The following is a 26,610-nucleotide window of genomic DNA, read 5'->3' on the forward strand; positions in this document are numbered from 1 at the left end:
TAGCCACGCACGGAGAAGCCTGCTGCACAGAAACACCCGCCCCTGGAGAGGCATGCCGCACACGCCATTGGTTGCTAGTATGACCACCGGCAGCCGATTGGCTGGTGCGCTCAGGGTCTGGGGCGGGTCCGCTCTGATTGCTAGAGAGCGAGCGGTGAGGCGTTCACTGCCGACCGAAAAATGTTACTTTTGCAGCTTACCTCGAGGAGGGTGAGGAGGTTACATTCAGGTGTAACTCAGCCACTTGGTCACTCATGTGTTCTACAGCTTGTATATTTAAATACCAAGACGATTGGTAACACAAAGGGATGGTGTTCGCTTCTCATGCATGTCTGGCAGTCAGCAGTGGATAAAAAAAGGGTAATCATTTGAAGATTTTTAAAATGAAACCTCTCCTTCGATAAATCATTTCTGCTTTGATGTCTGTTTAATGACAATGGAAAAATGCTGATAATGATGGGGATACATTTGAGTACACGTATAGCAAAAATTGGAAATACTCAAAGGTACAATTACCTCAAATATGTAGCCCAAACTTGAACAGTGAGAAGGCTTAGGTAATTCTGACTACTATAAAAAAAAACTAGAAAGAAGCTAGAATTTAATATAATTTACTACTTTATATCACAGCATATATTAGTAGGACAAAGATGAGGTAAAGAACTTATTTCCAACAGGTAATTGCACCTTGTTTCTAATTAGTGCAAAAAAGTTGTCGTCACACCTTAATCTACCACTGCTCCTTTAATTTAAGTGTGTTCAGCTCGGGAGCAGAATAAAACGAGCAGACAGGTCAGCTCTGCTTCCAAAAGCAGAGAAAGTTCACTCAGCTTCAATTGCGTCACCATGTGAATACCTTAAAGTTTGAGGCGTTTCAAGTGTTCTAATACAATGGCAATAGTCCGCGCTACACCAGTGAATCACATCGTGTCTGTTAAAACACATTTCGACATGTAATAATAGTGCACACAACTCAAATGTGCACCCAAAAAAATAGCTTTCTTTTAAACATTATTTTCTTATTCTATTCTTATATTGCACCAATTCACTCTGATGAAATGCAAAATGCGCCTGCGACCTGTTTTAAATGATGTTTCAAATAAACTACAACGTATTAGATGAAACATGGCAAAGATTTAACTCGACTTTCTGTACTAAATACATATATGTAAACTCAAACTCAATAAACCTTTGAATTAAAGCAATCCAATAATGCACTACATAACTTTAATATGGTAATATATAATTTGTAAAAAGGCATCCAGTAAGAAGTTTCAATTAGAAATAAGCAAAAACATGTTCTAAACCCTAACTCTAAAAATCAGCTCTAAAACACGCACATAGTGACTGCTAGAAATATAATCAAAAGTATACACATGCATCTTGTTTTGTGATATCAAATTTTGTATTGTACATCAAATATAGAATTTCATAAAGTTGCATTGCGAGAACTCTGCAGCACCTGAAGACCTAAAACAATGACTGAGTGGTGAGCAGGCAGAAAAGCTCTTCTCATAATCAGTCTCGACCCCTGTGCCAAGAGGAGTGTCGGACCGAGGGCAAAGAAAACATCAGCTTCACCACATCTCGTACAATAATGAGATTGGAATCATTCCAATGGCTATTTATTGAGACTCCAGGGGCTCAAGTAAGAGTGTGGGAGAAGGGGCAACATCTGTGATGGACTACGTTAAAAGAAGATACCAAAGGTGACAAACACAGCAGCTCTTTGTGTTTGTGAGTTCCTTATAGAGCCTTCGTGTCCCACACTGTTCAGCATGACCTGGGAGAAAGATGCCATAAGGTACCCATATCCTCTCAAGACCCCTTGCTGTATTTCACAGGGAAAGATGGTAGTAGACAACAGCTCAGATTTCAGGGCCAGGTCTGATGAAACAGGGAGAAAAGGCCACTGCTCTCTGATGGCATTACATAGATGTAATGATAATGGTCTGAATACTATGAAATCTGTGCTAAAATAAGGGGTAACATTTTCAATTGTGTCGTAGTTTACATCGTGTTGCCAGATTCTTGCCAATGGACAATTTACCTTATATAGAGGCCATCCCCTCATATATGGGGGGGGAGGTCATATTGTGTTGTATAACATCGTTAAGGCTTTCAACCATTGATTTAATGAGAATAAAACCAAAACGGCTACAAAAGCTATGCATTTATTGACAGTTTAATACAAAGATGTTTTTTATCTGCAGGAAAAGCAAATTGGTCGTTAAGTACAAAACAGACTGAATATTAATGGTCTACAGTAGCTGATTTAAGCTTTCACTGGATACTCTATTCATATGCTTTGATATGAACGTGAGCAGAAAAAAAGACAACAAAATACAACGAGAGGAAAATGTAGCACGCTACAAGAAAAGACTATTGAGATACCGTTCAAGGACAAGGGGGAAAACATTGGTTTGAGAAGAAAGTAGGGTTAAGAGCTAAGGAGTTGAATGAAGTGCTGTTGTACTCTCCTCCAATCCCATGATGCAACACTGCATCAGTACTTCAACTGGCCGCTGGGACGCCTTCCATCTACAGAAAGTCAGATATAATTTGTGATAGAAGCAGACTGCTTTCAGTCTAATCACTCATGCACAAAGGTTATGTTTTGGGCTTATTTTGTATCATCTTTTATTTCACAATAAAGTCAGGTTTTTTTTTACCAGTGCTCGACATCCGCGTCCTCAAACTGACCGGCCTCCATCTCTGCTGCCTCCACCTCCATACCGTCTGTAACCAAGCACACTCTATTTTAACATCATCCCAAAAACTCAATCTGGGTTTTACAGCATAAATGTGGAAGAGACACCAAAAGCCCAGCATTCTGAGGCATTCCTTCAGATCTACATCTTCTCTCTCTGACTGTGAAAGCATAAACTACTAAGAAGATAAAACATAAAACAAAATCTCAGTTTAGCACAGAATAAAAACAATTTATTAGTAAGGTGACAGCTAGGGGTTGTGCTTTTTTAGTCCACTAGATGGTGCTGTGTCATTTACTGGTGAGGTCAGAGGTCAGTGTGATTGTTAGGAAGTTGGTCTACACTAAAATGGAGACATAGAAGAAAGAAGTTAGATGGGGGCCATCCACGTTTAAACATCTGGACATGTGATTTATTTATTTTTTAACAAGGAAGGGATGAACGACATGGATATGACAAGCGATTTGGAAGCAGAGCCATATAAAAATAAAATACTAGGAACATAAGATCACATCTCATGCCACCATCCAGAGATAACGTTTCTCAAAAGTCTGTCCGTCCCGTGCTCTTCGCTCTACTTGGCTGCTTTGAACTTTAGATTAGAGTCCCTCATCAACATGATCTCTTGTGTGTGTTCAAACCTTCGAATTCGGCGCTGGGCTCTTCGGTTCGGACCCCGGCCATGTGGTACTGCTGAGCCACCGACTGGGCCAACATGCCCTCCAGCCTCTCCAGCGTGGCGTGGCCCTCCTGTGTGAGTGCCGACAGACCCTCGTCACTGGTGTAGAAGGTGGGGATGTCGGCGTGTCCGTGCTCTGAGGTGGAGGAGAGAGATGCAGGCTCCTTATTCAGCATTTATGGAGGACAATAAATCACATTTTATGTTTAGAAGCCACGTAAATGTAGTGGAAAATACAATTACATAGAGACTTTATACATGGGGTTTTAAATTATGTATTGTTGTCAACGATAAAAACAACAACAGTAATGAATGGAATTTCAATCACAAAACTATATTTGCTCCATTATGAATTAAAGCACGCTATATTCCCATACTGTTTTTAAACATTGAATAGGCCCATCAGTTTGTTAAAGACATGCGCCAACCTCAGATTTTGAAAAGACTGGTTGCTATGGCTACCAGAGCCGTACATAGCGTGGATGAGTCACTCTAATGTCACCTCAGTTCACGGATGCAGAAAATAGCGACTGACAAAAAGCCAAAGTTGAGGTTTTCCAACTGTTGGGCGCAAACCAAACCACTTTTAACGAACCATCTGATAAAAAGGTTGTCATTGGAATAAATACTTTATATGCGTTTGGTTGAAATATCTGTTGATCAAACAAACTAAATCTGTAGGCACAAAGTGAATTACTTGAAGCCTGTGTAGGGGGATTTTAAATGCTCTCGTAACACTGAGAATCCAGCTGAAGTGCGAAGAAAGTCTGGGGTTAACAAATTTTCTTTACTTGGATCGATGCATGCTTTTACAAAGCGGTTGCTTGTCTTCGAAAAACTATACATATCCAAAAAAAATAAACTAGGGACTGAAACAATTAGTAAAGGGACACTTGAAAATACATTTAAATTTCCGCCTTTGCACAATGTTATCGTTGTTGCCGGCCCAGTCATTCAACCTAAATGCTAATCCTAAATGAATGATGTTAATGTGCAGTGATGAAAGCTGGATGCCTTACCTGCTTCTGCAACCACAGAGTCCAATAACCATGGAGACAAACGGAGAGAAGAGAACAGGTTTTATTATTAAAGCCAGGCCAACGGCACTTAACATATTCTGCAAAAGGAAAACGAGAAGGAAGAAAAAGAAAACACGCATGCACACATGCACACGCTGGGAGGTTGAGATTAATATAGAAGGTTAAATTCATTAGACACTATTGGCCTGTCACTCAAACAGATAACAGAATGTATGCTTTTCCTCACCGGCTTCCTCCACGTCGTACTCTTCTCCTTCGAAGTCGTTATCGGAATCGTCATCCTCTGGGTCTGGATGCAGCGCCTGGCACTCGCACATCGCTGAGAACATGGACTCCACTGCATCACACACGCACACATGCACAAACACAATGACATTACAATCACCAATCATACTCAAAATCCGGCTTTACTTGTAGAGCTGCAATGTGGTCATGACCGTGTTACCAATAAACACATCTTGCCTCAATACAGATTTTAGCAAAAGGAACCCGAATCAGCCAGACTCTTAACACTGGGCGTCACTCACATGCCACTTTGTCGCTGGGCACAAACCGGACCTCTGTGATGGCCCCATCATCATCATCATCATTCTCACCACTGCTACCGTCGTCGTCTTCGCGATTGGCCGTTCTTTCTGCCATTTCACTCCCATTTTCAGCTACCATATTAGGGTCAGAATATACGAGAGAGAAGCACAGTTAGAAGCTTGCCATTAACACCTGGCACTCTGAGGCAGTTTTTCACCTCTGTTCCAAAATGGCATACGTATAGTACAACGTGTAATAACTCTGGAACTATTTTGTCTATCTGGACCTTTTCTGTTAGGATAAAAGAGAACCCATGTGAGTGTTCTAATGTGTAAATCATGCGTGGACAGTAAAAATAGAAAGGTTCACGTTGCTCTGGACCGGCTCATAAAATTGTTGCTTGTCATTTATTCTCTGTAGCGAGTACACAGAGTGCGCTTTTCAGCACAAAGGTTCACACAGTTGTTTTACACACAAAACAATATTGTTTTTAAGCCATCAATTTGCCCCACAACACTAAATGTACTTTGTGTCAAGCTCACCTGCGAGTTTGCCGTTGACCATTACGTACAGGTGCTCCTCTGGGTAAGCGCTGACATCCCTGGAGATGGCGTGCAGGCCGATGGTGGGGTACTCCAGAGTGAAACCCATCCCAGAGCCATCAAACCACGACAGACGTCTGCACATTATGCGAGGAAAATTTTAAAAGCATTTAAAAGTTGAAGATCACATTTTTTTCAATAGCTTTCCTGACAAGGAAAACGTGTTTTGAATAGTTTAGAAAGCTTTAAACATTTCTCCAAATAAACAGATTGTTTAGAGCAACAACTAGGTATTTATCTATGATTAAAATTTCCCGGAGCCAAAAGGTGAGATGTCATTTATTATGGCTTAATATCATACATGACAAAGCTCACACGTGAAAAGCTGAAACATGTAAAAATGTTGCTGTGAACAATAATGGAAGGAAGAAAAATTGAATATTATTTCTGCCCATTGACTAAAAGAGGACTTTTATTTAAATACATTTTAAATGAGGGAATTCTGATAACCGATTATTTCATTGTAAATGGAAAGAAAATATTTTTTTTATTTTGAAAGTGACTACTCCGGAAGCGGTTAGCTCGGGCAGCGGCGGTGTTTTGTGGCTAGTTATTACGGCACGCTCTAATCCTGTACAAAAGGAAAACTAAACACAATTTCTCCTCAAAACATCAATAACAAACAATTACATGCTTACTTAAAACTGAAAACGATGAGATGAGGCTAATAACAAGCGCAACGTGCGTCACTTACGTTTCTGCGATGTACAGCGTGCCGCAGCCCACCTGGTGGCCGTCCATCACCACAGAGGTCTCGGCTTGCTCATGCCGCACTCCCTCGGTGGGCGGCCGGAGGTTTTTCAGTAAAACCATCGTCTGTGCGAGCGTTAACGTCCGCGGACGCGCTTGGAGAGGCAGCGGGAGAAGACACGAATCACTCCGCTGCCAACAACACAACGTGCGATCTACTTCGTGCCACAAAAGTTCGCCAATTTCACCCGGGTAAACCTGCAGGAAGATAAACCGAGACCCGGAACGTGCGCTTCTTCTCCGGGATTAACACGACTAGTATGAGCTGCTCTGTGGACCCGTGGACATGTTTTTGAAGCTCGCAAAGTGTCGACCCTTCACAGCGCAAATATCGCGGCAAGACGTAACGAGCCAAAATGAGAGGAGTCACGTGACCTCTACTTAAAAAGCGTGGCGACGTTTTTATTGACGGACTGCAATATTAACTTTAGTTTCACACTGCCACCTACCGGGGTGGAGTATGGAGAGCAGTATCTGATTGACCTTAGTTTATAATATAAAAAATATATTCTATTAAACAATCCATTTTGATACGAAAAGTATGAGCCATTTCCGAGCCCCTCTACACCTTTGTTCAGAAGATCCTTCCGTATTCCCACTTGCTGTAGTTACATATTGTAACCACCAGAGGGTTGTCTATACCTTCGTTCCGCAAACTGCTTACACCAAGCGGCAACGACAGACTTCATCAATGCATCAGACTTCCGGGGAAGCCATTCGAAATAAAATGCAAACATTTAACATTTAAGTATTTGGACCCGAACGTCACTTTCAACGACTTTTTTTTGTTTAAAAGTTAATTCCATTTAATACAAATATAGATCAAAATATTTACTTCTAATTAATATTGACAGCTTGAATTAGGGCATTAATTAATACAATGCATACATTAACAGAAAATAAACATGAATATAAATAAGAAAATGAACAATGATTACATACACTCACCGGCCACTTTATTAGGTACACCTGTCCAACTGCTCGTTAACACTTAATTTCTAAGCAGCCAATCACATGGCGGCAACTCAGTGCATTTAGGCATGTAGACATTGTCAAGACAATCTCCTGCAGTTCAAACCGAGCATCAGTATGGGGAAGAAAGGTGATTTGAGTGACTTTGAACGTGGCATGATTGTTGGTGCCAGAAGGGCTGGTCTGAGTATTTCAGAAACTGCTAATCTACTGGGATTTTCACGCACAACCATCTCTAGGGTTTACAGAGAATGGTCCGAAAAAGAAAAAACATCCAGTGAGCGGCAGTTCTGTGGGCGGAAATGCCTTGTTGATGCCAGAGGTCAGAGGAGAATGGCCAGACTGGTTCGAGCTGATAGAAGGGCAACAGTGACTCAAATAACCACCCGTTACAACCAAGGTGGGCATAAGAGCATCTCTGAACGCACAGTACGTCGAACTTTGAGGCAGATGGGCTACAGCAGCAGAAGACCACACCGGGTGCCACTCCTTTCAGCTAAGAACAGGAAACTGAGGCTACAATTTGCACAAGCTCATCGAAATTGGACAATAGAAGATTGGAAAAACGTTGCCTGGTCTGATGAGTCTCGATTTCTGCTGCGACATTCGGATGGTAGGGTCAGAATTTGGCGTCTACAACATGAAAGCATGGATCCATCCTGCCTTGTATCAACGGTTCAGGCTGGTGGTGGTGGTGTCATGGTGTGGGGAATATTTTCTTGGCACTCTTTGGGCCCCTTGGTACCAATTGAGCATCGTTGCAACGCCACAGCCTACCTGAGTATTGTTGCTGACCATGTCCATCCCTTTATGACCACAATGTACCCAACTTCTGATGGCTACTTTCAGCAGGATAATGCGCCATGTCATAAAGCTGGAATCATCTCAGACTGGTTTCTTGAACATGACAATGAGTTCGCTGTACTCAAATGGCCTCCACAATCACCAGATCTCAATCCAATAGAGCATCTTTGGGATGTGGTGGAACAGGAGATTCGCATCATGGATGTGCAGCCGACAAATCTGCGGCAACTGTGTGATGCCATCATGTCAATATGGACCAAACTCCCTGAGGAATGCTTCCAGCACCTTGTTGAATCTATGCCACAAAGAATTGAGGCAGTTCTGAAGGCAAAAGGGGGTCCAACCCGTTACTAGCATGGGGTACCTAATAAAGTGGCCGGTGAGTGTATATGTATATGCAAATAATACCTATTTAATGTAAAGCTAGTTTTCTATCAACTCATCATTTCAGGAATGAAAATAAGGCAGAGACACAAAATCTGTTTTTGAGGAGATGCCAGGGTGTTGGTTTTAATAACTTAGAAAACATTCATGTTACAGCAATACTACAGTAACGGTACAACAGAGAAATGGAAGGAGCCACATTCACCTCCAGTAGTTTGAATGCGGATTAACATTTTAAAACCAACAGATTCTGCCACAAGTGCCAAACACAGATGCCCCGCCGGGGTCAGTGGAATGATTTATTTTTTGGGGTGGGGGCTATCCTTGATATCCAAATGCAGTCAGATCCCAATGAGAAAAAACGTGTGGCGACAGATTCTTGGTTCTGCCTCCAGAGGGGAGTCCGTTTTTTTACATGATATTAAACCCGTGTGATGATCAAGATACTGCAGTATCCTCCTTAAAAAAAGGCTGTTCAAAATCTAGACACAAGCTTTAAATGAGATTATAAACTATCTAAAAATCCTTTCATGTAATTGGTGAATCAGATGACCAACAGGTGCTCAACTTTAGGAAAGCACCCAAAAGAACATAGCCCACATTTATTAGAGCCTAAGAGAGGGGGGACACAGAGGACCAGCTATCCCAGCTACAATTACATCTTATTTGACGCTTTGGCAAACTGAGAAGTTGTTCTGTTTCTAAATCTGATATTTATGCAAAAAAAATCAACCGATAAATCTCTGAATAGTTTTTTCTTCATGACGTCCTCATGGCTAAATGTAAACCAATAATACAATGTGAGGTCAAGACTTGATACGTTTTTTTTCTCTTAACCATTATGGTGTCTTCATTAAGGTTATCACAAAGGATACATTTTGTCGAGTAAGTTTCAGAGCATAATCTAATAAACCAGATCACCGGCAAACACCTCTATGAGCTGTCAGCCTTTTTACAGATTGCACATCAGCACTCGCTATGATATGATCGGTACACAAAGGCAACGGTAATAGACTGCAGACTCCATGGAACAAGAAGTACAAAAATGTATTCCAAACTCAGACTGTTTCTCTTTTTGTGCATCACAAGTTTAATGTCGACCTTTGAAAATTGTTGTATATTTCACCGACAAGATGTTATGTTACAAAATATATTTCACACATTAGTCAGATGTCCATCTGACATGTGAACCATAAACCTCTTTCTAGAAAGGGAGTCACACTAAAATTTTCTTTACTGTATAAAAGTTTTTCACATTGAGTTTGTGTGTCAGAAGTTTTCTCCCATCGTAAGATGACGAAAAAAGAAAAATCTTTTCAAAGGTTTGAATCCTTAGTGGTTTCGTCAGACGTGGACTGTCCCCCAGAGCTGCAGTCTGATTTAGAATGATCAAACTGATCTGTCACTTTAGAATTCAGATTAACTTTTTCTCCTACTTACAGCCTTGAAAAAAAACATTTCTGAGGAAATAAAAAGGCCTCTCCTGATGAATATTAGGTTTCATTTAGAATCGAGTAGTTGAATAACATTAATATTATCACTTTTCATTTAGTCTTTTCTGCTTCAGTTTAGTTCTTTTCGTGATAATGATTTCATCCCCATCGATACGTATTCAATTTATTGCTAGCAGGGATATTGAGAATTTCACATCATTTTGATAACTTTGATTTCAAAATGCTAAACTACCCACAATCAAGTTGAATGTGTGAGGATTTAAACAAATGAAGAGGAAACAACAGTTCAGATGTAATGTAGAAAGATGATTGAAGGATCCATTGACGGATCCCATTATGTTGCTGTAAGGACAAGCGAGTCGCTGGTTGAATGTGGTTTATTGCTCGCTTTAGAGCACTATGAATCTATGAAGTTTGACGAATCCAGAATCAACAGTATGGACATCATCGATTTCACACTTAAACTAGAAAGGAACTTTTTTTTTATTATTTACTGACAAAGAAATAAAAGATCTGCCAGGCTCTATCAGCAACTTTGGAGTCTGCCTCTCTGCGTCTAAAAGGAGGAATCATGAGATATCTGATGTATAAGTGACCCGGTGATGGGACCTGCGACCTGTAAATGTGACGAACCAACTCCTTTGCTTGCAGGGTGAAAGAAGCTCTACCCGTGAGCAGTCCTGGGTCATTCCCCCTGGGGAACGAACTCCACACAAAGAAAAATGAAAAGCATCAACGGCCGCAGGAATGTGAAAACAAAACGAGCAGTGGAAAAGAAACCTCACTCACAGCAGCATCTCTCCTACCCTCCTTCATATAGAAAATAGAACACTATATTTTACAAGAAGACAGAGAGAACAGAACATCTAGTATCTTACAGGGAAACGGCGCACAGGCAAAGTATCTACAGCGAACATGGTGGTGCAGACAGGTGGGCCGAATGAGGGGAAACATCTGGAACCGAACACCTGGACCCAAAATGTGGGCCGAGCTCTTTGAAGGGTTGTGGGCTTGGATGTAGGTGGAGTCTGGAGAAAGAGTAGGCGTGAACTGCTGCGGACGGATTGAACCGTGACCACACAGAGGCTTTCCATCGGTGCGTTAGATGGTGTTGTGAAGTGACTTTGGTGTGTTTAAAGGTCACACAGACTGGCCAAGCAGTGGAGGCACAGGTAGACCCGCGACTCCAGTTTCCTGTGAGGTGAAGTTAATGGTTTTGTCAACGTGTGAATTTGAAGAGATAATCGATAACAGCTAAAGGAGCATCATACCACTGGGAATATGTTCTTAGTGCCAACTTAGAATGTTTTCTTTGGAGTCCAAAATACATTTGGCTCCGTTCACAGCTTTCTTTGCTCTTGTGCAGCTTCTCTTAACTCCATCTACTGAAGTAATACACTGTATTATGGGGAAAAACTTACACAACCTATTTCTTTAATGTTAAATGAACGTTTTGATGATGTCATCGTTGATTCATTTGAAAGTCTGGATCCTCTGAAATCTACAAGACCAAACATTCCACACGGGCTGAATCTGGAGCAGCCAACGGGAAGTAAACAGTAGATTTAAAAAATGGCTACAACCAATATTTGTCACCAATATTGATTACCTGTGGATTACTTTAATGGATTCACTAATATAGGCCCCCTTGGGAGACAAACAATCCTAAAAATCCTATAATACTTTAAATATTTTTGTTCAAACAGTGTCCGTCCTTTTGAGTATATGGTAGTTATTAAGCTTTTTGTCAGTTGTTTGGGAGAAGCCACTTTACACCATCAGTTTATTGGGGTCATGATCTTGTCCAGGAGTACTTAGAATTAGCATCAGAATTAGTTTGTGATGCTCATTGCCCTAGAAATAAAGGAGCATTTCAAACTCCAGACTTACTGTTAACTAAACCAATTGAGGTCTTTTCTCTAGGTAGGAAACATGGGGACAGAGAGGAATTTGACATTGTCCCCCGGCCCACAAGGGCCCAATCACACAGAGATGTGTCGCCAGAAAAGCACGGCGCACAAAAACATGGTTCTCTCATTTTAGGGCCTGGCGGTCTTCAAACCTGCATCCTCTCTACTGACCAACAGGGGGCGACTCCTTTGGTTGCATTGAAGTCTGAGAAAATGACTGCTTCTCTCTTCTACTGCCTCATTGAACATTGCAGACATGAACCTATCTAGTTTTAACTCGTCAATACAGAATGATGCTCATTTAGTAAACCGTGTACATGTAGAACAAAATACACCATCCAGCAGGGGCCGCTTTAGGTCACTGATGAATCGCTGCAGCTACCAGTGACCAGTATACTGCGTCTCTACGTTACTCTGTTTTCCAAATACGGTCCGTTATGTTCATGTGTTGCAAAAACAACAACATGCAAAAAAACGGCCACAATCCAAAATGGCGAAAATAAAACCAGCGCCCCCGACCAACTGGGTGCACTTCTTAACTACAGTCTACGGGTACGGCTCCGGAGTTTCCCCTCGCGGGACGTGCAGACACATTAGTGACACGTCTTTGTGTGATCGGACCCTATACTGGGTACGTCTTCCAGTAGAGCAACACAACATTGTCACCAAAAACCCACTGCCTTACCACGGTATGGGGTGCCAGGACTAAATCAAATGTATCTGTATGTCAAGATTCTACGAGGGAAAGCTTTTGCTTGTTGTGGTTGTTGTTGTTGTTGTCGTAGCGATGGTTTTTGGCGTCTCCCACCATCAGGTCAGATGATCGTAGGTGTTCGGTCTGACACTCACACCCTCCTCGGCTTTGGGTTGTTAAGTGCTATCAGAATAACAAAGTGCTTTTTAGAGTACTCCAGATTGCTGTGACCAATTCAGCCCAGAAAACACTTGGAGCCGGCAGAGATGAGAAGTCTGTGTAGCTTTGTGAGTCGGCGTCCACTGAAACTATGATGTCCTGATGCCGGGGGGCCTTCTTTTGGATTTTTTTTTTTTGTTGGTCCAGGCCGGCTGGTTCTGTTCGGCCACAAGTGGCGATCAGTGTGGAATTGAGCTTGTGAGTTTTGTGGCTGTGAGGTCGCAGTGTGTGACGGCGGAGAGCACTCTCAACACAAAACATCAACGAGGAGGAAGAGCAAGCCGGAGAAAGAGGGGGATCCAGTTTTTCAAAATGGTAGTTTGGTGAAAAGGCCCAAAAGTTACAAAAGAGAAATGAAAAAGACAAGAAGCAAGCGTTATTCCCACTAACACAGCCATCACGACCGCGGACTGTTCTGGGCAGAGTTTAACGAGTCTGTGTGGCCCTCATCTTCCACCTCGTCCTTCTCCTCTGGATTTGAGGGGCCATTGTGCCTGCCGTCCCCGTCCGATCCCGCACCGTCGCTGCGCTCGGCGGGACTCCCGTCCCCGGGCTTTGCCGGGCCCCTGGAGGTCCGATGTCTGTTTGACGGAGACAGGCTGCGGCCCCTCCCCTTTTCCTGGGTGTCACTGTCGGACCTCCTCTCCACCGCTGAACACTTCACCGCTGCCTTCTCCGGCCTCCCCGCACCCTCCTCCTCCTCCTCCTCTTCCTCCTTGTCGTCTTCGTCGTCATCATCATCATCGGAGTCGATGCGGTTCAGTCTTTTGCGGACCGGGCGATCCTCTTCTGACGACGATGTGGTCTCTGAATCTTCCGACGACTCAGACTCTTCGTCCGTCGAAGGCCGCCTCTTCTTCAGCATCTGGGCGAGGCGCTTACGGCGCTGCAGCGAGAGGATCTCTCTCCTCTTCCCCCTGCCCATCTTCTCCGGGTCCTCCTCCTCCCTCTGCGCCCTCCTTAACCTCCTCGCCCTGTCTTTGTCAGTCTCCTCCGGGCGTGTCTTTTTGAGCCGCCTCCCTTGCTCACGCTCCTCCTCTTCCTCCCCCCCGTGTCTCCTTCGCTTTTGTCTCACTCGCCGGAGGTCTTCCTCCTCTCTTCTCCTCTTGTTGCCTCTTCTCCTCTGGCCATCTTCCTCCTCATCTTCATAATCGTCATCTTCCTCCGTCTCTCGGGTAGAGGGCGACGCTAAAAGGAAAGAGAGAGGAGAAGAAAGAGGAAGGGTTTAAATGTGCAGATGGAGTGGATACCAGCAGAGATCACACAGGAACAGGAACCAGTGCACGCGCTCGCAGACGACCGACCATCGCTGTAGTCGCTGGAGAGGTGGTCCTTGCGAGGTCTGCCGCGGCCTTTGACCTTGACCTTCTTGGTGGAGGCATGGGAGTTGTCCGACGATTCGGAAGTCTCGCGGTAGTTGACCTGCTGCCGCTGGCCGCGCCTCAGGCCCCGCCTCTTCTTGTCGGCATCGCTGTCCGTCATGTCGCTGTACTGATCGGAGCCTGCAGAGGACAACACATTGGATCACTCGGACTTACTCTTCTCTAAGTGGGTGTTGGGTTGTTGGTTGGACAAAGCATACAATTCAAAGACATTGCCGTGGAAGTTTGATAGACTAAAATGTATATCTTTTTCAGATGATTAGTTGCAGTCTTTAAACGGTATTGTTGTCATAGAAACAATACCATTTTTTTTATCTCATCCTCCTGAACGACTCTACATGTAAACCAACTAGAAGCATCTAGAAGCTGTTTCCGAAGCTTCATCTCCATCAACTGCGATGCGCAGGATTTCATCTTGCCGTGCACATACCCATTTCTTCGTCGCTCTCCTCCTCCTCCTCTTCCTCTTCCTCAGAGGAGCGTCTCCGCCGCCGCCTCGGCCGCTTCCTGCCCCTGCGTTGCTTGATGCTGGGTCGCTGCTTGGGCAACCCTCTCACCCGCATGGGGTGGGACCCGCTTTCTACGCTGCCCGCCTCTTCGTCTTCCACCTCGTCATCATCAGGACCCGACGCGGCAAAATCTTCATCCTCTGAGCTTTGAGGGGTGGCGTAGGAGCGGTGAGCCGGAAGGAAGCAAAAGCTTTTCCTAAAATGACAGTGAGAGTGTGTGTGTGTGTGTTACCTGTTGCTGAGCATGAACTCGTCTTCGCTCTCTGCCGCCGTGCTGTCACTCTCCAGGTCGTTCAGTCGCCGTCTCTTCCTGTTCCTGGCAGAGTGCGCCTGGCTTCTGATTGGCCGCTGGCTCCCTTTCGGCCCATCCTCCGACAGGATGGCGGCGATGTCTCGGCCTCGTCCTGCTCCTGAATTGGAGAGTTTACAGAGACGCCATGAACATTGTCCATGCCTCCAACCTCCACGGCATGGCGGATCATGACCGAATACTGGAGCAATCCTTAGAAACTTTGTATCTGTTATCAGGGTTGAAATTATTACAATATGGTTGGATTGTTGGACTGTAAGACTGTAACTGCTCCTTACAGACGTTCTCCAACAGGCCCTACAGTAAGCCGGTCTTCCTGCCATTGATTCAAATGTAGGTATTGCACTTCCCGGGGCAAACAAATTTGGAAATTTAAAAAAATGCCATGTCCATTTGGTTGAATATGCAGACCGGGAGAATAGAATGTTGAGGTTTAAAGTTATTCCTATTTTTCTCTGTTGTCTAACAGTTGTTGAGTGGGTTCAGGGGGTCGAAAACCACAAGATGAGCCTCAGCGTCCGCACAGCTCTGCTCGGTTTGCTGCATTCTGTCACATGACACTGGTGTTAAGAAGGCTCACTGGAATGACTAATTCAAACTAATACATACATACATACATACATAAATACATACATACATACATACTCTGCTTTCTCCCATATCGGTTACTGTTGACAAAAGTATTAGTGTGTTGTCCTTTTTACTTTCATTTTAAAGTTATTTTATAGCACTTGGTCATCTTAAGCTGTGTTTAAATGTGTACAAAGTAACTGAACTTGTGGTACAATGATGGTAATAATTTAATTAATAAACTTGAAAAGTGAACGTGTGTGTGTGTTTTGCGCTAGTTTGTCCATTCTGTGACAGTTTAAACTCACAGAGAATGGTATGTGTGTGTGCGTCTGTGAGTGCAGTGTAGAGCACAAGTTCTGATGTTCAAATAAGTCCTGTTAAGTTCTTGATTTGTATTTTTTTTTAATTTTTTCGAAACGTGCTCAGGTCCCTTTAAACAAAAATATACATCTTTTTGTGCACTTTATTTAACAAAAAGCCTATATTTTTGGCAGATGTAAAGCATACATGTTTTGTGTCAGTCCATCCGTTTTTAAAAGTTCACGATGTTCAAGGAGCAACCTGTTTGTGAACTCTCTGAAGGTTCGGAAATTAATGTTTAATTTATCCAATTCATTGATAAAATAATCAGCACATTAAACGATAATTTAAAATAATTTTGAGTTGAGGTCCTAATTAAGATTAAAAAGTATTCAATGCACTTATTGTGAGTCGCTTTGGATAAAAGCGTCAGCTAAATGACATGTAATGTAATTAAACAAAGTGCCACCTCACCTCCACAGATGTCTCTGATGTCCTCCTCTATCGCCTCATCGATGGCATCGTCAAAGTCATCAAACCTGCAACACACACGTGCACAGATTCGTTGATTGTTTTCCATCGAGGATTTGCTGATTTTATTGTGAGACATGCAGCCCCTTCTAAGCCACACCCACCTGTAGCTAATGTTCTTCCTGGTTCTGGTTGATCTCCTCCCTAGATTTTTGCTCTTTTTGGGATCTTTCTTCTTGGTCGACTTCTCCTCTTCTGGCTGATCTCCCTCCTAAAAAAACAACAACATTTGAGACAAAATAAGAGCCATCATTTATTTGATAGCCAAGATGTCAAGTTTGGCTTATGTCTGTTTTACAAGGTGAGACCGTCTAATTAAAAGCCAATGGACAATAACTTGATGGACAATGTGCCAATGGTGTTAAGTGTACGGGTGGACTGGGCAGATCATCCAACCTGGTCAACTACAAAGCAATGTGAGGGTATAGAGGCAGAGACTCCTTTTGACATCGAAGGAAATTCCAGCTTAAACATTTTTTAAAACATGAGACGCCATGAGAGACAATTTTCAATCATAAGATACTTGAGCTGCAGACTCGACCTCAGAGCCGGGAGAAGAATGGCAGCAAATCAAAGTGAAACATCTGGTTTTCACATCGAAAACGGAAATAGAGATGCATTAAGAGGATCACATTATTTCCCATGTTTTAAACTTCATTCATATTAATATGAAGTTGTGTGCTCATAATATACACACATCAAACTCTTTTACTCACAGGGATGATGTTCTCCACACTGATTCCCACGTACACCAGCCGCTCCCTCCTGCACAGACGGGGAGAGAGGAGGGTCAATCCACGTTTTTTTATTATCAGGAAGTGGATCACAGTGTGTGTGTGTGTACCTCCTCTCTGCTCGCTCTCTTTTCTTCAGAGCACTGTCCAGGTTCAGCAGCTGCTCCTCCAGTTTCTCACACAGCAGCTTCTGAACCCACAAAGGCAAAAACGCACACATGTTGGAAAACAACTCTCACCATTCAGCTCGCAGCACTGAAACACAAAGCTTACATGCTGGCAGGGGGGACAGAACCACTCTCCATCTGGAATCAACATGACGGGCGGCCGCAGACAGGCAGTGTGGTATCCGCTGTCACAAGAGTCACACAGCAGGATCTGAGGAGACGGGCGCAGATCGTACATGGTGAGATGGAGACAACTGAGCCTTCATGTCGGCTGGGCTTCCGAACAGAGAATCACTGGCTCACGTAACTGTAGTAACCTCCCCGGGTGCTACAGATGGAAAGGAGCTTTCCAGCTAACAGTGACCCATGTACATGGAGAAGTGAACGTTGACTATAGCGACACAAATACACTCTAGTCTGCATGCGGTGGTGTGAGGTGGTCAAGATTTCCCCTTCATTCAAAGCACAGGACCACGCACACGTCATTTAAAAACAAAAAAGAGCCCAGGAGCAACAGAGACCAAATATACGGAAACCCAAATACTTTGTTGATATATGTGGAAGTCTTTTACCAGTTCAGGGTGGTTGGGCAGGCCACAGTGACTGCAGGCGTCCTCGCTGGGAATCTCGCCTGATTTGCACGATTCCTCTGAGTCGCTCCCTCCATCGCTCTGCCCATCACCCCCTTTCCTCCCCCTGCCTTCCGCCTCCTCCCCCTCGGTCAGTTTGCGTCTCTTTGTGCGGATGTTGGACCATCGGGGGCGCCGATGCCGCCGTTTACCCTGAGAGAGAGAGATGGATGACCGGACAATAACATTTTTTAAAAACGATTTAAGTCACATGCGTTTATTCTCACTGGGGCAGATGAGAAAAACTAGTTACCTTCTGTTTCCTTATTTGGCTGACAGCTTCCATTTTTCCATCATTCTTCACAGCTGAACTCTGTTCCTCGTCATCATCATCTTCTTCTTCTTCATCATCATCTTCTTCTCCCTCCTCTTCCTCCTCCCCCCTCGCTCTACCGAGCAGCGACTGTTTTTTTTGCGGTTTCTTTCTCCCGCTGTCAGCCGCCTTGGAGCTCGGCCTGCAGGTTGGCAAAGCAGATGATCTTCAAGAAAGGAGGCAGAGACTGGACTGAATACATTGTCAGAACACAGCGGACAGACATGTGCACACTGCATTTGGACTCTTATCACGCACTTACCGGCAAATCCTCGCAGATCTCCTCAGCAGCCTCCCGTCGTCTTTCACCTCCTGCTCCCTGTCCTTCTGCTCCTCCTTCCCCCCCTTCCCCTTTAACTTGTTTCTCCGGTGGGGTGGGATCTTGATCTTTAAGCGGATTCCTTCTTTCTGGAGCTCAGAGGAGGCTTCCTCCAGGGGACCCTGCCTCTCCACTGATCCAAGCTCAGCCTCCTTCACCGGGGCAGCCAGCCCCCCGTTAACCCCGTCTCCATGGTGGTCCTTTGTGTCCAGCTGGTCGGCATCCAGAAGCAGAGAAGTGCTGCCAGAGTCCGCCTCTGACTTTCCTAAAGTGCTGTCATTCTTTTTATGGTCATCTGTAGCTCCTTCCCCTGCCAAAGGGCGTCCAGAAACCTCACTTGTCCTCTTGGCCTCGTCGTCCTCATTCTGTTCTCCACTGTGAGTGTTAGTCCCCCTGTTTGACTGCTCTTCCGTCGTTTCCTCCCCCAGGTGTCCTGTCGTCTGTCTTTCGGGGTCCTTTAGGCACAGAGACAGAGGGGACAGGCTAATGGAAACCTCTTTTCTCCCTGCAGCTTCAGGGAGCGGATCAGATATTAAGGATGGCGGAGACGGTAGTTTTTCGGCCAGTTGAGGGTCTGCCGCGTCAGCAGGGGGAGCTCCGGTGGCTGCATCTGCTCCGGCCGCCCCCCCCTCCACAGGTCCCTTCCTCACAAGCACCGACTGCCGGCTGACCTCCCTCTCTTCCTGCTCGGCAGTGGGCTCCCGCTGGTCCAAACCGGGCCCGTTTGGTTCTCGCTGCTCAGCCCCGGGGGCTCTGTGGCGCTCAGATGGGCTGCGGATGACCCCCACATGACTAACGACGCCAACTTGACCTATGACCCCTATGACGCCATTTTGTCCCTCTTTGTGCGGCAAGGGGAGAAGCGCTCCCCCGTTGCTCAGTTCCTGCCTCGACGCGGTGACCAACGGCTGCTGCTGAGGCGGCTGTGAGGTGGTCAGACCACCAGGGGGCGCCAACGAGCCTGGCAACTTGCCCTCTTTGCCGCCGTCCTTGGTCTGGATCACTGATGGGTTGCAAACAATAATACTGCTGCTGTTGCTGTTGTTACTGTTGTTCAGGTGGTTGCCATGGTAGCTCTCCGCGATCTTAAGCTCCCTCTTCTTCAGTGGTATCTTGGCCTGCTGGCTGCTCCTGACGACCGCCCGCTCCGCCTCCCCTCCTTTGATTGCCCCCGGCTTGGTGGCGGTCACGCCTGGCGCCATGACGACCGACACAGCGTTTTTGGGGGCGTCGGGGTCCCTGGATTCCAGCTTGATGACGGTGGTGATGGTGCTCACGCGGTTGTCGAAGACAGGCGGCGTTTTGCTGTCGACCTTCTCTTCTTTAACCTCAAACTCGGTGTTTGCCTGCTTGGTGGGCAGCGTCTCCTCCAGCTTCACTGCTGCCAAATAAAAAGGATCAAAGATGTTCAAAGTGTGTCTTCACGTGGAGGAGCACCAGAGCCATCTGTCAGATGCTGTCTAGTAAGAATTGTCGTTGCTTTAAATCTTATTACACACATAAAGAAAGTCACTAGTACAGCCTTTTTCCTATTTATTGCTTCCAGGTGGCTGAGCTGCCAGCTAGAGGCTAACAGCGCTGATGGGCTTACACAGAGAGGCTCTGACACCAACAACACATGGAGGGAGAGTGGCTTCATTCTCACATGTCATAGAGCTTTTTTATTTTATTTTATACATTGGCCTAATTTATTTTATACGTTGGCCTAATGTATTTTGTATTTATTTCCACTTAGTTAGTAGTTTCCATATGTCCATCCTCCTGGTACCTTGTGTCAGTGGCTCCTCCTCCTTAACAGGATGCAGTGTCTCTCTGTCGCTGCGTTCCTCGGCGGTCCTGCAGGGTTTGGTGCTTCCAATGGCTTCATCCCCTAAGTCAGCAAAACACACGCGGACACAGAAACAGTGTTGTTGTGGATTTGTTGAGTATGCTTTAAGTTCATCCCTTTACCACAATTGAGTACTTCAAAATAAATCTAGCCCTCTAGACCCTTTTTTTAAGTTGTACATACACTATTATTACTACTGCAGGGTGACAGCGGCACAATGTCATAAGTGACATTAGACATTTCAGTTTTTCAATTTCAGATCGACACGAAGCTTAGCATACCGTCATCTTTCCGTGTAGGGCTGCTGCTTCTTGAACCACAGAGGTTCTGGTTCTGATCCTGATCCGGATTCTGTTTCCCTTCAACCTGAGACTTCAGCAGCTCAAGAGCCTCGGCCAGGTCATTACGAGTCCTGGGAAGACAGTTTGAATAAGTGACTCAAAACGCATCCACTAGGGACAGACATTTGAAAGAAATGATGTGATCAGACTGTATGTATGTATGTATCTAGACCACTTCAAGTGTATGCTATACTCAGACTATCTAAACCATTTTAGCATACCACACACACACACACACACACACACACAGCCATTTCAGCAGTAACCCTTACAAACACAATAACACTAACTAACAGAACAAGGCAGCGGTAGAAAAGCTCCTGTGTTTGGCGAGGAAAAGGGACTGTTCCTGTCAAACGAGTGTTGTTACTTTAAAAGAGCGTAGATGATGTCTTCCATTACCCGTAGGCTTGGAATGTCTCACTGAAAGGTAAAGCGGTGAAAATGTGTAGCCGAGAAAAATCAACTGATAAGATTTTTGGGGGGTTTCTAAAACACATTAAGCGGTTTCCCCTGTTCCTGTCTTTGCTCCTGTGCTGTCTGATTCTCCAAACTCAATCTATTATGCAGTAACACTAGGACGAGGTTGGCCAGTGAATTTGCAACGTGCACAGAATCAAACAAAATTGTTTTTAAAAAAGTTTTGAAGAAAAATAAGATTGACATTTTAAAGAACTACACTTCTTTTTTAACGTCAGCGAGAATAACACCAGCTGTGACTGCAGCCTGAGACACTGGTGCCACACTACAAGAGGCGCGCATCCAACCGAAAAGTCGTACCTGACGATGCACTTCCAAGTGGATCCGTCCAGATCGTCCTGCTCTTCAGTGTACAGCCGGATGTTCTGCTCGTGGTCCAGCTGGAGCCAATACATCAGGCCCTGCTGGTCCCGGCCGATGGGCTGCAGGCGCATCTTCTCCGGGTCCTCCTCGTTGATCGCCGTCTTGAACTTCAGGTTGTCGTCAAACTGACACTCGCAGAGATACTGGAGCGGGAACGATTGAAATGTGGGCAGAGAAGAAAGCGGATGGTTAACAGGGGGGATGCAGTCTTTCAGGTGCACTTAGTATGTGGAGTAAAAGCAGAGCGTGGTGTACTTTGAGGATGCATGACTTGCACTCCATGGACATCCCCTGGTAGCCCTCCTGTTCCAGCTCCCATGCCCAGGTGCTGTTCAGCTCCTGGCAAACCTACAGGAAACAGAGATTGCATGTTGACACCGCACACCGGGTTGTTTGCACAGATTTTCCGCCTCAATGTTGATATGTTGTGGGAATATCATTCTACTTAAAGTTACTGAATGGCACTTATTATGTTTTGTTCATTTTGGCGGCAGTGTTTCCAAAGACCAAAGGACCTTCCAAAAAGAGGCTGCAGCGAAGCCAGATCTGACTGTCAGCGGTGGAGCTCATGGAGAAACGTATAACTGCATGCCATCCAAACCAAGGGACACAGTTCACTGCAGCACTGACAGGGAGAAGTGTCTCTAAACTCCAACGGAGACAGCTGGACTTACTAATGCCTCGACCTCTTTGGTCAGCCCTGTTTAATCATGTCAAGTGCAGTCAAAGCGGAATTCTGAAGATAACCACATTACAAAACACACACACACACACACATAGCCCTCACCTTAGCCAGGTATTTTTCCCAGCGGTCAGTAGTCACAGACCTCCCCAGTTTTCTGAGCAGCTTCACATGGAGCTCCACGAGCGGTTTAGGAACTGCAACATGGATGATTAGACACATTAACTCTTCATAAAGTGCCACAACTAACATTTGTGCCACCAGAGTCCCCTGAAGTGAAACTTCAAAGCCAGCTGGAGGGTTGGTTTTTCGTTTACCATAAGAAACTGGTGTCTAAACTAATGCATTAACCCGTACGCCTGTTCAATTCAAATGTTGAGATGATGTTAAACACTGGCAAACCAGTAAAATGAGTAAAAGCGATTAATATAGAGAGCGTAAAATGTGCTCTTTCCGTTACTGTATTCTCTTGGGGCTCATGAGCCGGTTCTATCAGTGCAACTCAAACGACTTGAGATAAACAATTAAAACAGACAAGTGTTTAGTAGTGTGCAATGTATTTCCGGAGTCATTTTTTTTAATCAAATCTGTAGTGAAAGTATAGTAAAAAGCACTGGGATTGTGCTGGTTTCTCGAGTGATTCACAGTGGTCACTCAAGTGCTTGGTAAACAAAGGTTTACTACTTTGGTAAAAAATTAATTGCCAGATGTTCCCTCTCTTCTCCTAAACACAGTGTAGATAGTTGTGTAAATGCAAAACAGCCGTGGACTAAAAGCTACTTAAAAATAAAATTGCGGCTGGTCTTCATGGGACTCATTACAGTCTGTAAACATCAAACACCAGCCTTGTGTTATTGCTTATTCTGCTTATTTTCTGTGTTTATAAAAACACAGTTGTCAGCTAAAATGAATGCCAAAGTTGTTTAAGTGATTGATTACCACATATGTATTTTTGTGCAGTTTCAGAATAAGCAAATAAGAGGAATCTCCTCTAATGATTTAAATACCTCCATGGGTAAAATATATGTCGTAAAGGGAATGTTCTATCAAAATCTTGTTGGACAAAACTTTATTCTGCAAATTAGGTATGAATTGAATGGTCATACAATCAATCTTGAAAAATTATTTTTCCTTAATAAGATGAGATGAAACATTTTAAAGGTTTCAGACATTGACATGGTTCAGAGAAACTATAAAATGCATGAGATATTTTCCAGTGTGGTGTGATTGCAGAATGCATGATTCATTCTGGAATCACATTCGGCATCAAAACACACCTCTTGCCATTCCTTCAGTCACTTTTTTTTGTATGTGTACGTAAATAGTTGTGTTAATAGTTGGGTCAGGATTAATAACTGTCGATACTGTTGCAACTGCTCTGCCTTCAAAATGCAGTCCTGATAAATACAAATGAACCTTGGAACATAACCGAACTCAAATAAAAGATCGAATTGTTCTAACGCGGAGTCAGGGGAAATCCAGTTCTCTATGCTGCATGACACCATACTTTTCCCTCCGTGTTACTTTTACAGCAACACGGACTCAGAATCCAGACCAAAACAACGCAGTTACCGATGCCGACATATGAAATGTCAGAACTATCGTATTACACCCAAACGCAGTCGAGATAACTGCTGTTAAGTCTCCTTTGGTTCTATATAACGCGACGGTAGAGAGGCTAATAGAAGCAGCACACCTAACGGTATCAGAAAACAAGCTGGCTATCAAGGAGGAATGGCTGCCATGGTTCGCAAAGCTACACACACGACATTTGCGAGTGTGAATCCTCTCTTTCTGACCATCCATAACGTGATGGAACAACTGCAGTGGTCTGTGCTGTACTTTGACTAAAAGTTGTATCGTCGATGCTAACCAGTTAGCCGGGAGCCGGAGTCGCTAATGCGCATGTGCGAATTTGACAGTACCCTCTACCAGCGGCTAAAAAAACATCCCTTGTTTTTAGCTAACATTAGTCGATCCGTTTTGACAGCGGTCTATAGCGCAGATCGAAGGGAGACAACGATCACCGCTGTGAGCACACGGTCGGCACAAACACAAGGGGAACTGATCTCCTTCCAGACCCCGACTTGGCTGCGAGGCAAGGCCGGTGAAAAATTACACCTGACAACGCTCCGGAGCTAGCTGGTTGGCTGTGTGTGGTCACTAGGCAGTGCTGCATCATGGCTCCCCCACCAAGTTTAGCGTGAACAGATCGATACTAGCCTTGACAACATTATCGACGATCTGTCACTGACTCCAACTTAACTCCGACTGTGTAACGTTAGCCAGCCACATTTACTCTCATATGTATCTCCCCCATCCCCCTAACTTTAGGGGACTAGTATTACGTTAGCGTTACGTGAGTCTAAATTTTTCTCTGTGTCCAAATAATTCTTCAGAAACTTGGGACCAAAAAACGGGTTTTTACTCCGAGGGGAAACTGACGGTGACCCGGGGGCAGAATGCGCCTCAAAGCGTAGCAGCTCGCTGATATCCCCGCTCCCATGCTGCCGTTACCTGGCCACACACTCAACGTTTTTGTTTTCGCATTCCTCATCACCATCATCACGATGGTGATGGTGGTGGAGCCCCTTCTCCTTCGCCTCTCGAGTGTCGCAGCTCTTCAACCACTTCTTCGCCTCACCACCAACACCACGGCCAACTACCGATGCCTCACCTGTCGTCTTGTCCCGCAGATAACGCTCCATCTGCGGGAAAGTCATTTCGGGCAGGTCCAGAACCGCTCCGAATCGCTCTAGAAAAGAACAGACCTCCGCGAAGCTCGGGCAGAGCGCCGGGCCGGAGCTTCTCGCCACCACCGGAGCAGCCATCTTTCCAGGCGGAGAGAAACAGGAGGGGAGGGCTCGATGCTAGGATGCGACTGTGCGCGAATGAAATGAATGGAGGGAGTGAAGCATCTACCGGTGTCAAGCTGGACAGTACGAGAGCGCACGGTTTCCGTGTAGCATTTTCTAAATAAAACCACTACGGATCTGCGTCGTGTTGGTAAAACAATACAATGGGAACGAAGGCTAAAGAAACACAATTAAGGCTAATTTGAACCTAATTTATTACGTCAAACGGTTTAGGTTACTTTTCTCGTTTTGTTTCCCCTAGATGCACATGATATGCCTTCATTTTAGAAAAACAATAATCCGTTTCCGGTAACAGCTGGCATGTTTTATAGCAACTTTATGCAGCCAAAATAAGTTAGGAGGACCAGGGAGGGCAGGGCGAGAATTCAACACGAAAGAGCCAAAACATTTCAAATGGTTGTGTTTTATATTTCTCTAACGACCTTGGTAACGCTAGCCTGGCATGTCAACTCTTTATCAATCTCCCACACACATTAGAAACATATTTCTGAACAACAAACTGACGCTGCGATGGAATTCTTCGTGACTTGTTTGATATGTACAGCTAGCGTTCTGATATTTGTAAATGCAGCGCGAGATCAGATCGCCTCTGCCATGACACCTCAGTAACACTGCATGCTGCGTAGATAGTCCGGCTCGTAGATATATATATAAAGGCTAGATGCCTTATAGCAGTCTAGAACGTCCGCACATGGCGGCCATCTTACTACAGGCAGCTCGTTTACCCATAACATTGTGTTGGTAGTGGTACATGTACTTTTCAATTAACCATAACTTTTCAACTGATTTTTAAACGGTTTGTTTTTTGTTTTTATGAAACTGTATACCTATGAATAATTAGGCTATGTTCTAAAATAGGTACAAGATTTCCCTTTACAAACTTACATCAAGAAATACTGCATGTTGAAATCCCCAACCTGTACAGAGATGTATTTATGACACTATATACTTACGAATAATTATAACCATGGGTTTTCATATGAAAATAACATTAAACAGAACAGATATGTGCAATAAATAGACACATGCACCAGGTATTTATGGTAAATCAATATATAGGCTACTAAAACTCAGCATACAGACTGGCAACATGAGATATATGTATACTTTTATTATAGTAATATTACAAATATAATAAAATAATTTGAATTATTACATGTTCGGTTTAAACAAGTAATAATTCAAATTATTGTATTATATTAGTAATATTCTTTTCATAAAGGTGACTTCTTTTTGCAGTATAAAAAGGTGTGAGTTCAAGAAATGCTGCATGTTTAAAATCCCCACCCTCTAGAGAGAACTAGACTACTGTGGAGGTATACACGTGGAGGACAGAGATTAAAAAACAGTGAAATCAATAAAAATAAATAATATTTATTAAACGATAAGCATTAACAATAACAATAAATAAGAATACCAAGTAATGGGAGTTACATGTACCTGCTTTAGAACATTATTATTTTATATTATAAGTATTCAGTGTCATTACTACATCTCTGACGTTTATAACAAAAATTACCAATTAA

The 26,610-nt window shown here is 44.2% G+C and overlaps 2 protein-coding genes across 3 annotated transcripts; both read right to left on the bottom strand.

Annotated features, from left to right (window-relative positions):
- Nucleotides 1-2,156: 2,156 nt before the first annotated feature.
- clns1a (chloride channel, nucleotide-sensitive, 1A) lies at nucleotides 2,157-6,805 on the bottom strand. The gene is given in 7 exon segments (XM_062561282.1): nucleotides 2,157-2,541; nucleotides 2,673-2,739; nucleotides 3,353-3,526; nucleotides 4,636-4,767; nucleotides 4,958-5,089; nucleotides 5,501-5,637; nucleotides 6,255-6,805. Coding segments are annotated over 7 exon segments (762 nt in total). The 5' UTR covers nucleotides 6,374-6,805; the 3' UTR covers nucleotides 2,157-2,540.
- A 1,761-nt stretch (nucleotides 6,806-8,566) lies between these two features.
- rsf1a (remodeling and spacing factor 1a) lies at nucleotides 8,567-25,093 on the bottom strand. Of its 2 annotated transcripts, none has more exons than XM_037471589.2 (18): nucleotides 24,886-25,093; nucleotides 22,314-22,405; nucleotides 21,782-21,874; nucleotides 21,464-21,669; nucleotides 20,624-20,754; nucleotides 20,283-20,384; nucleotides 18,458-19,895; nucleotides 18,136-18,337; nucleotides 17,826-18,035; nucleotides 17,360-17,464; nucleotides 17,197-17,276; nucleotides 17,069-17,117; nucleotides 16,457-16,563; nucleotides 16,296-16,360; nucleotides 14,871-15,048; nucleotides 14,560-14,783; nucleotides 14,052-14,249; nucleotides 8,567-13,935 (listed from the first exon to the last, which is right to left on the bottom strand). In XM_037471589.2, the coding sequence occupies exons 1-18, from the start codon at nucleotides 25,037-25,039 to the stop codon at nucleotides 13,145-13,147; spliced, it is 4,425 nt and encodes a 1,474-aa protein (XP_037327486.2). In that variant the 5' UTR covers nucleotides 25,040-25,093; the 3' UTR covers nucleotides 8,567-13,144. The 2 variants fall into 2 exon arrangements, with proteins under 2 accessions (XP_037327486.2, XP_037327477.2); XM_037471580.2 differs by having other exon boundaries at nucleotides 18,136-18,361.
- Between the last annotated feature and the right edge of the window lie 1,517 nt (nucleotides 25,094-26,610).

This window comes from Pungitius pungitius, chromosome 3 (genome assembly GCF_949316345.1).
Source record: "Pungitius pungitius chromosome 3, fPunPun2.1, whole genome shotgun sequence".
NCBI classification, from domain to species: domain Eukaryota; kingdom Metazoa; phylum Chordata; class Actinopteri; order Perciformes; family Gasterosteidae; genus Pungitius; species Pungitius pungitius.

Coding starts and splice junctions, on each gene's coding strand:
- rsf1a (XM_037471580.2), bottom strand. CDS start 25,039: ATGGCTGCTCCGGTGGTGGCGAGAAGCTCCGGCCCGGCGCTCTGCCCG. Junction 20,385..20,623: donor CCCTACACGGAAAGATGACG/GTATGCTAAGCT, acceptor TTGCTGACTTAG/GGGATGAAGCCATTGGAAGC. Junction 16,361..16,456: donor AGGAAGAACATTAGCTACAG/GTGGGTGTGGCT, acceptor TGTGTGTTGCAG/GTTTGATGACTTTGACGATG.